At 44.8% G+C, this 17184-nt stretch overlaps 1 protein-coding gene across 1 annotated transcript in view; it reads left to right on the top strand.

Annotated features, from left to right (window-relative positions):
* LOC147727391 (coiled-coil domain-containing protein 171-like) overlaps positions 1-17184 on the top strand; it is a 1936181-nt gene that overhangs the window by 1775201 nt on the left and 143796 nt on the right. The window contains exon 20 of the mRNA XM_086963620.1: positions 3782-3997. Coding sequence (XP_086819746.1) covers positions 3782-3997 — 216 coding nt within the window. The remainder of the gene's footprint in view (positions 1-3781; positions 3998-17184) is intronic.

The following is a 17184-nucleotide window of genomic DNA, read 5'->3' as shown; positions in this document are numbered from 1 at the left end:
TATATTTTATTATATTAGAATACTTGTAAAGCGCATGGCTGCCTCGACAAGGAGGTTTCCCAGCGCTGGAGCAGGACTAATGCCCACATGCATCAAGGTAAATTGCATTCGCAAATGGTGCGAATCGCAAAATTCGGCCGTTTGCGAATGCAATTTCCTTTTTTGGGATGCATCATGTTTTTTTATTTTTTCGCAATTTAAGGAATCGCAATTATGTTGCAATTTCTTAAATTGCGATTGCATTTAAGAAATCGCAATTTGTGATTTCTTAAATGCAATGCATGAATATTTTTTTTTTGCGAATTCACAAATAGGAAGAGGTAAATTACCATGAAGTTGAACTTCATGGTAATTTGCTAAAACTTTCAAAAATGCACAAAAGTGCATTTTTGAAAGTTTCATTTTACACACACACATGCCCTTGGGGCATGTGTGTGTGAAAAATGTTCTTAAAGTTAAATTTCAGGGGTGCAGGGGGGGGTCCTTGGGACCCCCCCTGCACCCTTGAAATAGCATTCTCATTTTGTGATTCCTTAATTGCGAATCGCAAAATGAGAATGGATTCCCATTTATTCCTATGGGCCTCTAGGCCCATGGGAATCAATGGGAAGGAATTCCATAATTGTGATTCGCAAATTGTGAATCGCAATTATGGAAAATTAAGGAATCGCAAAAAATATTGCGATTTGTTAATGCATAGCATTTTGCGATTTCTTAATTACGATTCCTTAATTTTCGCAATTAAGAAATCCCAAAATGTAACAATGATGCATGTGGCCGTAAGAGTGGAGTAAGCAAGGAGTTAAAGCTGAGAGAAAAGCCAGGTCTTCACAAGCCTTCTGAAGGCCTGGTTGTCAGGATTACTGCGGATGTGTAGGGAAAGAGAGTTTTATAAGGCGGGGGCCAATCGCCTAAAGAAGCGACCGCCAGATCTAGACTTGTGTATGCGTGGAGTTCGTGCAAGGAGCAGGTTGGCCGAGCGCAGCGCTCGCGTTGGGGAATAGAGGGGCACACATCGCCAAGACCAAGGGTAATGTGGCAGCCATACAGAAAATATCTGATGCTTTCAACCTCGGATGCTGCGGAAACTGAGGAAGATTGACTTACATCCTGAGGACCATGTCTGGAAGACTTATATGCGTGTGCCTTTGTGGGATACTACTACTGTGTATAGAGCTGGGATTCGCTCACATGTACTCTTTTTGTTTCCCTACATGAGCAAATGTTTGCCCCTCTGGCTTGTTCCTTCCCGTTATTTTTTATTAATCTCCTTTTGGAATGTCTTCTTCGTGTGCCATTTACATGTATGATATATGTTGGCATGATTTTATATGCTGCATGTGTGCACATTCCCTGAACCCTTCGATTGATGTGTTTTGTTCTTGTAGTACTATGACTGATAAAAAATGTCATAAATGAAGTTTACAAAAATAAATGTCAGTGCAGTGATGTGATTTAATGTAGCAAAACTGAAACACTTCCGTATGTTAAAGAAACAGGTTTTACATTTAACAGTCTTTATCATATTCTTTCATGCTGTTTGTTGCGTAAATTACATCCCAAATACTTTGAAGATTCTGCTTGTGCTTTGGCACTTAGTATAGACTGCTCGTTCGGCCTTGACTGGACTGCAGAGTCATTTTTAAGACAAGAAACTGCCCTGCTAGTTTGGCCTTAGCTGCACTACACGGTCCTTTCAGGACATGGGCGGAGTGACTCATTTCTCAGAGTTCAACCTTCCAAGGGACCTGGCTCCTACCCACCCTCTGCACGAGTTTGCCTGGCTGAAGACCGCTGTCCTTGACACTATCTGCTCTGCCTTGTTTCTGCACATGCAATCACTGTACAGTCAACCGAGTACCATAGGCTGTAATGATAAAAAGGGTAGCTTTCAAACATCTATGCTTTCTCAGAGCCCTAAGAGAAGAAACCATCGCTCTGTTCACTTATGCACAAAATCAAAACACTTCTTAAGTAGGGCAATTTGCAATTGCAACCACAGCACATCCTGCTACCCTTCCGCGAAAGCGCTTCATCAGGAGTATGCAGCGCAATGCAATAGAAATATTTTTTCAATTTATGTGAAGCTTTGGTGAGAAACAGAGCCACATTTCCATATTGGAATTGATTCTCACATTGTTATTCTTCATTTAAGATACATCTAGTGCACTCAAGTCAAGTCAAGTCAAAAAGTATGTTTATTTAGATCGTAATCTTTAAACAAGTACATAGCAATTAAAATTAATTTAACAGCACTAGAATTAAATAGTCAAGCATAAGTCAATAATCCATAGGCGCCATCTCTAGTTCCTCCTTAAGGCAAGCGTCCCATATGGGATCTCCATGCAATGGTGCAGAAAGGGTGTCAGTAGCCCTGAAACTATCAGGGCCTGATTCACTAAGGGCCGCCGCACTCATGATGAAGGCCCCGCAGTCGTGGGGGAGTCTCCGCACTCAGGGCAGAATCATCACAATGACAATTCTCATTGTGGAGATTCCGCCGAAGTGCGGATACACCCCCAGCAGTGCGGGGCCCCCTCCTCGAGTGAGGAGGTCCTTTGTGAATCGGCCCCTCACTGAGTCCCTGTGCCCACATATTTGGGTAGTGAAAGGACCATATTTCTGGTACCGTGGTCCCATTGGCAAAATGATAGGTACCGGTGCCACAGCACCTACCACACTAATAGGAGCCATGCCCCATTCCCTGAAGAGTCTCTTAGATTCATGATCTGACTGATGAGATGGTACTGCTTCTACAACAGTGGAAGTTTTGGCTATTTATCAGCATTTTCTTAACCCTTCGATCCTAAAACGGAAAATCACATCATGACGTTAGGGCATAAAGATTAAGAGGCACATTGCAAATGGTGGGAGCAAATTGTGCACTGACATTTTGCAAACTGCCCTGAATTTCAAAACTCCAATTTGCGGGGGTAGTCACAGAATGACCTCCTAAAGAATATTAAGTAGGCAGATTACTACCTGTGACCCCTTGCAGTTGTCTGTGAGCCCAGAGATTGTGATCCGCAAGTCACAGCAGGCCAATATCCCTGCATCGGCATTCCCAATACGAAAGCCATTTTTCTTTCTTTAAAGCAGTATGTTTTCACTTTAGGAACATGGGCTATTAAAAAATAAAAAAAATAAAGGATTACCGTTTGGGACTACACCAGTGAGATCAGGCAGTGATTCCTTTGGACCACTGCCCCAGGCCTCCTGACATAATTTCCAGAGGGAAATCTGTCTATGGAGGAGTCCTTTTGCATGCAAAGTACCACCTCTTGGGGTGTCACTAGCTTTTCAATGTTTTGCAACTGCAATTGTGGTCAGAAACCATTGATACATCGTTTCTGATTCAGACAGGCCTCTCCGAATATCAGTAGGGGTTTAGTGCATAATAACTGTGGTCACAAACCCTGTCATTTTTCCCATTAAAGGGTTAGCAACCACAAAACGGTTTAGTACATCTTGTTTTCCAGTTCATATTGCAAGCAAGCATTACCAATGGAATGAAACGTTGAAAAACACAAACCACCTGTTGACGTCACATGCAAGTAATGAAGGACAACCATGTTTATTTTGTTTAAGATCCGTTTAAGAGCCTTTTAGTCCTCTTTGTAACTCTTACTGTATGTACTTTCATTTTAATCACGATTCCTAAAAGATGCCATCAATTTGTTTTGATTGTATTGACAATGGGATCTACAACATGTTGTTCTGTGGCTTCTTCATTAAAAGCTGAGATTGGTACTGACAATTTGCCCTTACCCTTTTGTTTTAGAAATTGGTTACTACTATCATCCGAATATACAACCTTCTGAACTTAAAAGATGGTGCGTTAAGAAAGGGAGTCAGCGATGAACACAGGCGAAATCGAGTCCCAGGAAGAACTTTCAATGTTGAATCCCAGAACTCTAGTGAAGCAGAAAGCGATACTACCATTGGTCTCGAACCTGGCGATGCATGTGTTTTTACGTTTGATGATGCAGGACGCATAGTAAGTCTCTCTTTTTCTGAATTACCATTACTGTTTATATAAAATTGATTTAGACCTACAACAGTGGTCAACAATTAAAACGTCAGTTTCACAAATTAGTATATAAAAAGTCTAAAATCGTAAATAAATTCCATCATTGAAAAAAATGCATCAAGCAATATAACAATTCATCATACAATTTATAATACAACAAGAGGATACTAGTGAAATACTCACATCAATCAATCAATCAGGGATTTATAAAGCACGGCAATTCCCCCGTGAGGGTCTCATGGCGCTGGAGTTGCTCACTTCGTCATAGTAATCAGTTCATTCCAACAGCCAGTTTTTGAGTCCTTTCACGAATTGCTGGAGTGATGAGGTGGTCTTGAGGAACAAGGGCGTGGACGGTCTTTCCAAACTTTGGCTGCCAGGTGTGAGGAATGACCCTAGCTGTTGCCTCGGCTGATACAGGGGGTGTCTGCGAGGAAGAGGGAGGCAGATTGTAGGTGTCTGGTTGGTTGGTGGAAGGTCATGCATTTGTTGCTGCATGGTGGTCCTTCTTTGTACAGGGCTTTGAAAGCTTGGGTCAACATCTTGAGCTGGCATCTCTTCTGAACCGGAAAGTGTAGCATCTTGAGGTGGGGAGTGATATGGGTTCATCTGGGCAGGTCGAGGATGAGTCTGGACTCCGAGTTTTGTATTGTCTGTAGTCTCTTCAGGAGGCGTGTGGTGATCCCTCCGTAGAGTGTGTTCCCTTAGTCCAGCCTGCTGGTGACAAGGGCCTGTATGACGGTCCTTCTGGTATTAACCAGGAGCCACCTGAAGATTTTGCTGCACATTCTTAGGGTCTAGAAGCAGGCAGAAGAGACTATGTTTATCTGTTTCTTCATAGACAGCCTGCTGTCCAAAATGATGCAGAGGATGTGGGGATGGTCTGTCATGGCGGACAATGGGTCGACTTCAGCAAGCCACCATGAGGTATCCTAGAAATGATGACTTCCGTCTTCCTTCATCCAGTCAGCAGCGGTCATACATCTGTGAAAGTTAGCTCTGCTGGTGGAGGGATCTTTTGACAGGGAGAGGATGAGCTGGGGTGTCAACAGCATAGGAGATGATGTTGAGGCCATGCGTTCTGATGAAGTTGGCCAACGGGGTCACGTATGTGTTGAAGAGGGTGGGGCTGAGGTACGATTCCTGGGGGATGTCAAAGAATATTTTCTTGGGTTCCGAGGTGAACGGTGGGAGACTGATTCTCTGGGCTGTTCTAGCGATCAATTTGAGGGAGTCTCCCTGCATACAAATACAGTTACGATTAAAATATGTGCAAAAAGCTCTTAAAAAATGAAACAGCTGAAAACAGACTTTCTCATTTGAGAGGTGCATCAGGCAAAATAGCAGATCTTCATGTGTTGTAATGCTAAAGTTTTCTACAGTTGATACTATGTAACATCTACTCTGCACATTCTATTCCAGGCAAATATGTAAAACGTGGAACAAGTCTTGAATGCCTACCTTACATAGATTACAAACTGAACACCTCATTGAATATCTTTCCCATTTCTCTGTCAAGGAGCGAAAGGCAAATTTCCTAATCTTAAAATTAAAATAAATCGTTTTACATTATGGTTGATAGCAAATGCCCTGGCACCCAGGTTTTGGTTGTATGACATTTAAACGCATTCCATTGCAACGCTTACCTTTACAATGCGATTGCCATTACCACGCATAACCTTTATCATGAATATGCCTTTACTATGCATACCTTTACAACACATTTTGTTGTAAAATCATGCATGTTAAGGGCATATTCGTGGTAAAGGTGTTCCCCGCCCGAGTCCTTCTGAAAACGACCTCTCCCCTGTCCTGAGCCCTATAAGGAGACCCCTAAGCATCGCCGGCCTCTTCAAATTAAACTTAAAAACAATATTTATATTTTTATTAAAATAAATAAAATGTAAACAGATTAATTTAAAATCCCCCTTACCACTCCACAATGTCTCCTCTCCAGCTGTTCTGAGACACAATGCTTGTCATAAAGAGGAAGTGAAAGGGTCTGTTTCCTCTAACAATGTTGAGAGACCACCCTTACCACACACATGCCTTTTCCACACAGCTTTACAATGTAATACGTTGTAAAGGCATGTGTGGTAAAGGCTGTGTGTGGTAACGGTGCATACCCTTACAACACACATACATTTACCATACATACCTTTACAACATAATTTGTTGCAAAGGCATGCATGGTAAAGGCTGTGTGTGGTAACGGTGCTTGCGTTGTAACGCATGCGTGGTAAAGTATATGAGGGGAAACAACTGCGTTGTAATGGCTGTTTCCCCCAGGTTCTCAGAAGATCAACACTGCAATTAAAACTTTTAAGAGTTATTTTAAAATTCTTGGGAAAAGCCATATATTTTTGGGGATGTTTATTAAATCATCCCAGAGCAAAGCCTTAAATGATGATTCAAAGAGTTGCAGAGCTTATATCTAAGGCAAATACTTTTTGCCAAGAACTGAACGAAAGTGCTAGATAAACCAAATTCCAAATTAAGAATTTGCACTGGAATAGCATCACTTAAGCAATTACTCCAGTGCATCATTTGAAGTCTGGGGAATTTTTCTTTTATACATGTCCAGTAAGTGACTAAAAATGCTTTTTCGAGGATCTACTGAAATTTACAAGAGATCCGCATGAATAAGGGTCTTTCTCCCTGAATTTTTTAAGTGAACTTGATTGCCTCGGTGACGTGTTAATATCCTTCGTAGGTAAATATAACTTTTCACTACTTCAAATTTTTACTTTCCCAAGAACGAGGGAAAAAAGCCACTTTTTCCCAGTAAATGCTAAAATCTTTGTTTTGGAGATATTCCCCCACATATATCAATGTTGTCCTTTGCGATTCCTTAATTGCGATTATTAAGGAATCGCAATAAGGAAGGACAAAAGCCTATGCATATAGGAATCACAAAAAAAAAAATCCACTCAATGTGGATTGGTTGATCAGCCTTAATCGAGTAGAGGCGATTCCCATTTGCTGTATTCCAACACAAGGAAAACTGATTTACTCTTTCAAAAGCAGTTGAGAAGTCAATAAATGCAGAGTATAAAACTTGATGCTTTCAAACCACATGTCTATCATTAACAGTCTGAATCACTGTAGTGGTATCTGTTACTAATTTATTTGAAATAGACCCTGATTGCCCAAGAGGACCTTGTACCCACTCTTCTAGATGTTCCAAGAGACTTCAAACAAAAACGTTGCCTATAGTTCCCTGGGTTGCTTTTACACACCTTTTCACGGTGGGGATATCTTAACTACCCCATCATGATCGTGGAATATTTCCTGTTATGTAACACTCTGAAAACAGGGCGCCATGATTTTCGCCCCTAATTCCACATTTCCCTTTGAGTACCGGTACTGGGATTGTGTCGGCCCCATTGCTGCACAAAATCTTGCTCTTTTTATTTAATTGCCAATTTCACTCCTGCTTGGTGCCAGAATGTTAGCAGAAGGGACCGTCATGACACAGACTGCTCTAGAATCTCAGATTGATGTATGAAGCTGGAAAATGTAATGAATCCAAATTTTCACTTTTAAACTGCAGTAAATTGCGTATGCCAGTCCAGATTTTATTGATGTTTCCTGTGTGTATCCGGTAGATTTTATCGATTTTTCTTGAGAGAATTAATTACCGTCAGTCTTTCTGGGCAAAACCATTGAAACTTTAAGCGGGTGAGCTGATTTATTTAACTGGACAATTTCTTCTTAAATCTTTAACTAGACTTTAAAGTATGTCCGAGAATATCCTTTCCTTTCATGTGATGCCCCAATTCTTTACAATGGGACTCAAAGATACCAATTGGATCGAGGGTTAATCTTTCTAGACGATGCTACTCTAGAAGTGATACCAGCTCCTTAAAAAGAGCAACATTTCTTGGTTTCCAGTGTTGCCTTGCATTTTTTGATTGCACATCAGAGAGGCATTAACCAGTTTCAAAAGAACAAACAAGGTTTTTGAAAAGGGCTACTTCCAAAGTGATGCTCAAAATGGCATGGCCAATGTATGAAGTATGAATAAGTCTAATTCGGGCACAAATGTAAGCATATTGTACTTTATAATAATATATTTAAGTAGGGAGCATCTGGAGGAGCCAAATCTAGTCGTATGCATCGGAGTATCTGGATTGATTCTTCTGTTCAGGATCAAAGGACCCATTGAATGTATCTCTTTCAATAAATCTATACCAAGCTTACCAGCTCAAATATTGTCTGGAGCACACATTCTGAAGCATTCCGACTTTCTAAGGTCCTTGGATTCCCAAGTCTCTTAGTTGCGCACTACAGAGGCTTTCAGCTTGTCCAAGTTCTTAATTTTCCCTACATTAAGCCCTGCAAAATTCTAAGAACAGGGAAAGATTTTCCTACTAAACAAATCTTTGCCACACATTTTTGGTGTTCCTCATATGTAAAGCACTTGCCAACTATGACCATTTATAATCTAAACAGTAGTTCTCACTAGAGAAGATTATGGGCCAGATGTAGGTTGCCCAATACCGGTCGGTAACGGCCGAAATTACCGAATTTCGGCTGTTACCGACTGGTATTGGGCTTTTGAGATGTAGGAGCCCAAAAAAGACCGATTCGGTAAATACGAATCGGTAATTTCCCAATCGGTAATTTCCGATTGGGAAAATACCGAATTCTTATTTACCGAATCGGTAGATAAGAAATGGTAAAAAATGAGAACAGAGATGTAGGTAACTTCTAAAATACTGAATTTCATGAAATTCGGTAATTAAGAGTCGGTAAAAACCATGGATTGAAAGAAGGTGGTAACCAGGTGCAACCTATAAAAAAGGCCCCAAAATGCAACAGTGTGACCAGAATGGCGGCATTCTTTGTGATAGCAAGGCGGCTACGGCTACAGGCAGCAGGAGAGAGGATCTGGAGACGGGAGGAGCAAGTCTACAAACAGCGGATCACTCTCTTCCAACTCACTGAGGCACAGATCTTGCAAAGGTACAGGCTACACCGCCACACCATCCTGGACTTGATTAGGGACCTGCACCCACTCCTGGAGCACCCAAAAACAAGGGCGCACGCCATCCCACCCCATGTGCAGGTGCTCTGTAGCCTACACCTGCTTGCATCTGGGAGTTACCAGGGGGTGATAGCTGCGGTAGGTGGGGTGTCCCGGAGCTGCCTGTCCAGTTTCTTCCGGAAGTTCCTGGAGGCCATGATGCAGAGAATGCATCATTACATCAGCTTCCCTGAAACACATGCGGAACTGCTAAAGACCAACTGACAGTTCTATCAATTGGCACAGTTCCCACATGTCATCGGCTGTATTGATGGCACACACATCCCAATCTGCCCACCTGCAGCCACATGGTATATTTACAGAAACAGGAAGTCAACCCACTCCATCAATGTGCAGGTAATCTGTGATGCTGCCAACATTATCACAGACATTGTGGCCAAATTCCCTGGAAGCACCCATGACTCCTACATCCTTCAGAACAGTGGGATCTACACACGCCTGACAGCGGCGAAATTTAGAGAAGGATACCTGCTAGGTAAAACACTGTGACCCTCCCTGATAGATATTGCAGATGTATGTGTTGGCGCGCATGTGATTAATGGTTCTCTCATTTCCAAATAGGTGATAGGGCATATGCCGTCCGCTCGTTCATCCTGACACCCTACCTGAACCCATCAACCCCGAGCGAGAGACGATACAACTTGGCACACAAATCTACTAGGAACGTTGTGGAGCGCACCTTTGGGCTATTAAAAAGCAGGTTCCGCTGCCTCCACAAAAGCGAGGCGCATGTCAGTACTCACCACTCATCTGCTGTAAGATCATTGCAACTTGTGCAATGTTACACAACCTTGCTACCAAGAAAGGTACAGAAGTGGAATTAAGTGATTATGAGGACCACGATGACGAATGTGCACAACCTGAGCCCAACACAGCAGGAGTGGCGCCAGCAACAGATGGGAGACAGAGACAGGCAGAGATCACACGTAACTACTTCTAAGTAAGTAAAGAGACACAGCCAGGTGTAGTATGTACCCATCGTAGTTTCATTTTTGGCACTACGCCAGTACACAAAGGCACAAATGTGCAAGTCCAATTGTATCCCTCCAAACTGGGAATCCTGGGTAACTTCCCCATTCCAGCTCAGTGAGTGTGGGCAGCATCAGTTATTTACGGCCATGCCTACCGGTGCCTGATGTAATTGGCTGTCTGTCCTCACTGGGTGTTTGGGCAGTAGCAGCCCCATGGAGCCTGCTGCTCCTCCGTGTGTCAGGAATAGGGGGGGTTGTCATGCTGCTCCTACTGGTGCTTTCCTCGCTCTCAGCCACATCCAGAGCAACAGTATGTGCCAACTGTGCAGTAAGCAGCACCTCAACAGCACTTGTCACCCTTGCAAGGCCACTGGAGACGTCACTACTGCTGTGTGCCAGTCCCTCCTGCATGTTTACACATCTCCTGCAAAGCAGGGAAGTGGCAGTGGCCAGGCGGTTGACTGCCTTTGTGTGCTGTTGTGCTTGCTGCCTGTCCTTCTGCCTTGTTGCCCTGTCCTGGTCAAGCTTTGTGCACAAGAGCAACATGGACTGGGACATGTCCCACATGTCTGCTGCCATCTCTCTCATGCTTGCTGCCATCTCTCTGTTTCTCTCCGCAATTGAGCCGATGCCCTTTTCCATGTTTGACATGTTTTGATTCAGGGTCCTCATCTGGCGTTGCACAGACTGGATGGTCTTCCCCTGCATGTGCTGAATTTTAACCATGCTACCCTCCAGTCCACGGAAGACACTGGGAACCTCAGCATGTTGCACATCACTACTGTCTCTGGCCCTGCGCGTCTGGTACCTGTGCGGACCCCCTCTGCGCTGGACTGCTGATTGGCAGGGCTTTCCTCACCAGCCACGGTTGGTGTCCCACCCTCCACCATTTTTTCTGCTGATGGCTCCATTTCCACTAGTGTTGCAACTTCATGCCTCTTGCTTTTTTTGAACTGCAGGTGTTTGGGGCAGCCAGTGACGCAAGCAGTTCAGGTGAGGACAGGAGTAGAGGGGAGCCAAAACAATCTGGGGATGCCTGCAGCAGTGGTGATGTTGGATGGTCTTGGGAGGCTGGCTGTGCTGTGGGTGCACCAGTTTCCTGTGTGGGATTCCCTGCACTTGTGCTGGCCTCCTGTGTGTCTTCCCTCTCTGGTGCCATGCCCTCCTTCTCTTTGGTACGCCTGCGAGATTTCTCGCCTGTGGACAGAAATCTGAAAATTAGCTCTGTGGTCCTGCAACCCTGCTTATACAATTAAATTCTAATCTTTGATACACTTTCACTATTGCCTCATCTTGCTTTCCACTGATGTGTGTCGCATGCCTTGTTGTTTGGTGTGCTGTCTGACATGGTAGGTGTTTTAATAACTACATCTCCCATAATGCATTGCTGGTGTATATTGCTACCTCTACTGGAGTGGGGTTAACACTATCCCATAGGGGAAGTAGAAAGGGAAGGGGATGGGGTGGGGGTGATTGCTGTGCATGCTTCTTACCTTTTCTGGTGGCAGCTCGGGCTAAGCTGTCTGCATCTCCCAGTCCACAGACGCTGTCAGGTTCAATGGTGGACTCCACCAGCTGCTCCAGCTCAGTCAGGGCAGGTGCCCTGTTCCTCCCTCCTCCAGTCAGATTCACCTGTTTGTGGAGCTCAGCCATATTTCGCTTTGTTAAGCTCCTGAGGTCGTCCCACCTCTTCTTCAGGTCATCAATCTCCCGTGGGGTGACACCGATGGCATTTACCTTTGACTGTATTGCCAGCCAAATCTTCCTTTTGGCAGATTGTGCCACCTGGAGGGACTGCTTCCCAAACAATTTCTGGTGTTCCTTTACGACCTCCTCCACGAGGATCTGCAGCTCCATGGTGCTGAATTTGATCTTCCTCTTCCTCGCTGCACCTTCCCTCTCAGTGTCTTTGTTTGCCATTTTTCTGATTCCCAGGAGTAAAGTTTTCCTGTGGCTCAAGGGCTCTGCTCTGCTCGCACAGCCTCTCCAGCAGCTTCTAATTGCTTGCACCTGCATGGGTGTGGCCACTTCCTGGTTGGGAGGGGGGTGGCTGCACCTGATTGGCTGAATCCTGTTTTTTTGAATAGCTGATTCGGTATTTACTGAATCGGTATTTACCTAGAGGCCTAGAGGCCCATAGGAATTAATGGGATTTACCGAATCGGTATGTACTGAATCGGTAAATACCGATTTGGTAAATACCGAGTGCATGATACCGAATTTTACCGATTCGGTAAAGTGTACCGAATTTTTATCTACATCACATTTACTGGTTCTAAAATACCAATTCGGTATTTTAGAATTGGTAAATTTAAATTACCTACATCTGGCCCTATATCTTTAGTATTTATCCTTCTACCCTCTGCACTAATATGATGCATCAATGAATGAGCCAAGGTTTTAGGCACCAGGGAGCAGTCACCAACATTCTCCAATTCTGGTACCGATGTATTGTGACTAGATGCATATATCTGATAGAGACATCTAGGTGCAAATTCCATATGTGTGAACGTCCAGGCATCAGGCTGGATTAGGAAGATTTTTCTTAGCAGTACCTCTGCACTCAGGTAGGTGGCTTTGGTCCACTCCATGTGAAGTTGTATGGGGTCGAGTTTGTCTTCATTACGTCTGCCTTATCTATATAAATGCCACCTCAGCGTGCTGTCAGTTCTTTATTTTCCAGCCCAGTCAGCACAGATCCGTTGAAGGGAGCTACCCATGTCACTTTTGACAGACTTTTTCAGCTTTTTGTCAATTTTTTTTCAGTGTGTTGGATGTCTCCACAGTATGTTCTGGGCTGTTTCCTGTCGCGGGCACTAGTCCTAGGGTAGGTACTATTATTGTCGGGAGACTTGGTGAAATGCTGGGTGGGTGGAAGTTTGTGGCACTGTGAGGAAAATGTGCTTTTTTGACAAAGTTTGAGTTTGCAAGGGATTCTGGGTAGCAGAACCTTGAGAGAGCCAAATAAGTCACCCAGTCCTGGATTCCCCAGGGTGTCTATTTTTCACAAATGCATAGGCTTGATAGATTTCCCTAGGTGCTGGCTGAGCTAGGGTCCAAAATCCACAGCTAGGCACTTTTCAAAAAAGGGTCAGTTTTCACTGGAAAAATGTCATTTGTGCATGTTGGGTTTTGGGACGTTTCCTGTCGCGGGCACTAGATCTACCCACACAAGTGAGTTACTATTTTTATCGGAAGACATTAGGGAATGCTGGGTGGGTGGAAGTTTGTGGAGCCACGCAGATTCCAGAACTTCTATCACAGAAATATGAGGAAAATGTGTTTGTTTGAAAAAGTTTGAGGTTTCCGAGGGATTCTGGGTAACAGAATCTGGTGAGAGCCACACAAGTTACCCTATCCTGGATTTCCCTGGGTGTCTAGTTTTCAAAAATGTACACGTTTGCTAGGTTTTCCTAGCTGCTGGCTGCGCTAGGGTCCAAAATCTACAGCTAGGCACACCTTGCGAAAAAGGGTCAGTTTCGAATGGAAAAATGTGATGTACCCGCGTTGCATTTTGGGCAGTTTCTTGTTGTGGGCGCTAGGCCTAACCACACAAGTGTGGTACCATTTGTATCAGGCGACTTAGGGGTACACAGAATTATAGAACTACTTTATTACCTATTGACTTTCTATGCATTTCTACCTTCCAAATGTAAAACAATATGTGAAAAAGAAGTCACTTTGAAAAATGTCCTCTAATTCAAATGCTAGTATGGGTACCCACAATTTCGGAGATGTGCAAATAACTACTGCTTCTAAACTCTATGGATTTACAAAAGGGGGTGGTGATGAACAGAGTGTCTGAATTGAGCAGTCCACTCTAACCCAGTCCAAAGATCAGGGCTTGATCCATCACCGTTATTTATCTCACTGCCCCATCCCAGCTCAGAACCTGGCTATATGAAAATCAGTCTGTCCCTGGCCCAGTGCATCATGGGAACAGGGCAGACTAAACTACCAAGCCAATTCTTTACCAGAAAGGAGACAAGCTACCGGGGACCGGTTTCTGGCATTTCAGCCATCTTCGGCCCGGCTTGCTTGAATCCTGATGGAGCAGTGAGAAAGGGACTCATGTCTGAGTATACCCTGCCACACTTATAGTGGCCAAAATCGATTTACAAAAGGGGGTGGTGATGAACAGAGTGTCTGAATTGAGCAGTCCACTCTAACCCAGTCCAAAGATCAGGGCTTGATCCATCACCGTTATTTATCTCACTGCCCCATCCCAGCTCAGAACCTGGCTATATGCAAATCAGTCTGTCCCTGGCCCAGTGCATCATGGGAACAGGGCAGACTAAACTACCAAGCCAATTCTTTACCAGAAAGGAGATAAGCTACCGGGGACCGGTTTCTGGCATTTCAGCCGTCTTCGGCCCGGCTTGCTTGAATCCTGATGGAGCAGTGAGAAAGGGACTCATGTCTGAGTATACCCTGCCACACCTATAGTGGCCAAAATCGATTTACAAAAGGGGGTGGTGATGAACAGAGTGTCTGAATTGAGCAGTCCACTCGAACCCAGTCCAAAGATCAGGGCTTGATCCATCACCGTTATTTATCTCACTGCCCCATCCCAGCTCAGAACCTGGCTATATGCAAATCAGTCTGTCCCTGGCCCAGTGCATCATGGGAACAGGGCAGACTAAACTACCAAGCCAATTCTTTACCAGAAAGGAGACAAGCTACCGGGGACCGGTTTCTGGCATTTCAGCCGTCTTCGGCCCGGCTTGCTTGAATCCTGATGGAGCAGTGAGAAAGGGACTCATGTCTGAGTATACCCTGCCACACCTATAGTGGCCAAAATCGATTTACAAAAGGGGGTGGTGATGAACAGAGTGTCTGAATTGAGCAGTCCACTCTAACCCAGTCCAAAGATCAGGGCTTGATCCATCACCGTTATTTATCTCACTGCCCCATCCCAGCTCAGAACCTGGCTATATGCAAATCAGTCTGTCCCTGGCCCAGTGCATCATGGGAACAGGGCAGACTAAACTACCAAGCCAATTCTTTACCAGAAAGGAGACAAGCTACCGGGGACCGGTTTCTGGCATTTCAGCCGTCTTCGGCCCGGCTTGCTTGAATCCTGATGGAGCAGTGAGAAAGGGACTCATGTCTGAGTATCCCCGGGAGCTTGTTTCCTTCCCAGTGTAAGAATTGGCTTTTGTAGTTTGGTTTGCCCTGTTCCCATCATGCACTGGGACAGGAACAGACTAATTTGCATACAGCCAGGTTCTGAAACTGGGATGGTGCAGTGAGCTAAAAAACGGTGTTGGATCTAGCCCTGATTTCTTGACTGGGTGAGAGCTTTCTGCTTAATTCAGAGACTCTGTCCCTCACCACCCCTTGTTGTAAATATTTTTGTCCACCCTAAGCGTGGAAGGGTATTCTCAGATGTGAGACCCTTGCTCATTGCACCATCAGGATTCAAGCAAACCGGGCCGAAGACGGCTGTAATGCCAGAAACCGGTCCCCGGGAGCTTGTTTCCTTCCCAGTGTAAGAATTGGCTTTTGTAGTTTGGTTTGCCCTGTTCCCATCATGCACTGGGACAGGAACAGACTAATTTGCATACAGCCAGGTTCTTAAACTGGGATGGTGCAGTGAGCTAAAAAACGGTGTTGGATCTAGCCCTGATCTCTTGACTGGGTGAGAGCTTTCTGCTTAATTCAGAGACTCTGTCCCTCACCACCCCTTGTTGTAAATATTTTTGTCCACCCTAAGCGTGGAAGGGTATTCTCAGATGTGAGACCCTTGCTCATTGCACCATCAGGATTCAAGCAAACCGGGCCGAAGACGGCTGTAATGCCAGAAACCGGTCCCCGGGAGCTTGTTTCCTTCCCAGTGTAAGAATTGGCTTTTGTAGTTTGGTTTGCCCTGTTCCCATCATGCACTGGGACAGGAACAGACTAATTTGCATACAGCCAGGTTCTGAAACTGGGATGGTGCAGTGAGCTAAAAAACGGTGTTGGATCTAGCCCTGATCTCTTGACTGGGTGAGAGCTTTCTGCTTAATTCAGAGACTCTGTCCCTCACCACCCCTTGTTGTAAATATTTTTGTCCACCCTAAGCGTGGAAGGGTATTCTCAGATGTGAGACCCTTGCTCATTGCACCATCAGGATTCAAGCAAACCGGGCCGAAGACGGCTGTAATGCCAGAAACCGGTCCCCGGGAGCTTGTTTCCTTCCCAGTGTAAGAATTGGCTTTTGTAGTTTGGTTTGCCCTGTTCCCATCATGCACTGGGACAGGAACAGACTAATTTGCATACAGCCAGGTTCTGAAACTGGGATGGTGCAGTGAGCTAAAAAACGGTGTTGGATCTAGCCCTGATCTCTTGACTGGGTGAGAGCTTTCTGCTTAATTCAGAGACTCTGTCCCTCACCACCCCTTGTTGTAAATATTTTTGTCCACCCTAAGCGTGGAAGGGTATTCTCAGATGTGAGACCCTTGCTCATTGCACCATCAGGATTCAAGCAAACCGGGCCGAAGACGGCTGTAATGCCTGAAACCGGTCCCCGGGAGCTTGTTTCCTTCCCAGTGTAAGAATTGGCTTTTGTAGTTTGGTTTGCCCTGTTCCCATCATGCACTGGGACAGGAACAGACTAATTTGCATACAGCCAGGTTCTGAAACTGGGATGGTGCAGTGAGCTAAAAAACGGTGTTGGATCTAGCCCTGATCTCTTGACTGGGTGAGAGCTTTCTGCTTAATTCAGAGACTCTGTCCCTCACCACCCCTTGTTGTAAATATTTTTGTCCACCCTAAGCGTGGAAGGGTATTCTCAGATGTGAGACCCTTGCTCATTGCACCATCAGGATTCAAGCAAACCGGGCCGAAGACGGCTGTAATGCCAGAAACCGGTCCCCGGGAGCTTGTTTCCTTCCCAGTGTAAGAATTGGCTTTTGTAGTTTGGTTTGCCCTGTTCCCATCATGCACTGGGACAGGAACAGACTAATTTGCATACAGCCAGGTTCTGAAACTGGGATGGTGCAGTGAGCTAAAAAACGGTGTTGGATCTAGCCCTGATCTCTTGACTGGGTGAGAGCTTTCTGCTTAATTCAGAGACTCTGTCCCTCACCACCCCTTGTTGTAAATATTTTTGTCCACCCTAAGCGTGGAAGGGTATTCTCAGATGTGAGACC

The sequence above is a fragment of the Lissotriton vulgaris genome, chromosome 3_1 (assembly GCF_964263255.1).
Source record: "Lissotriton vulgaris chromosome 3_1, aLisVul1.2, whole genome shotgun sequence".
Taxonomy (NCBI): domain Eukaryota; kingdom Metazoa; phylum Chordata; class Amphibia; order Caudata; family Salamandridae; genus Lissotriton; species Lissotriton vulgaris.
This window is presented reverse-complemented; position numbering and strand designations above follow the sequence as displayed.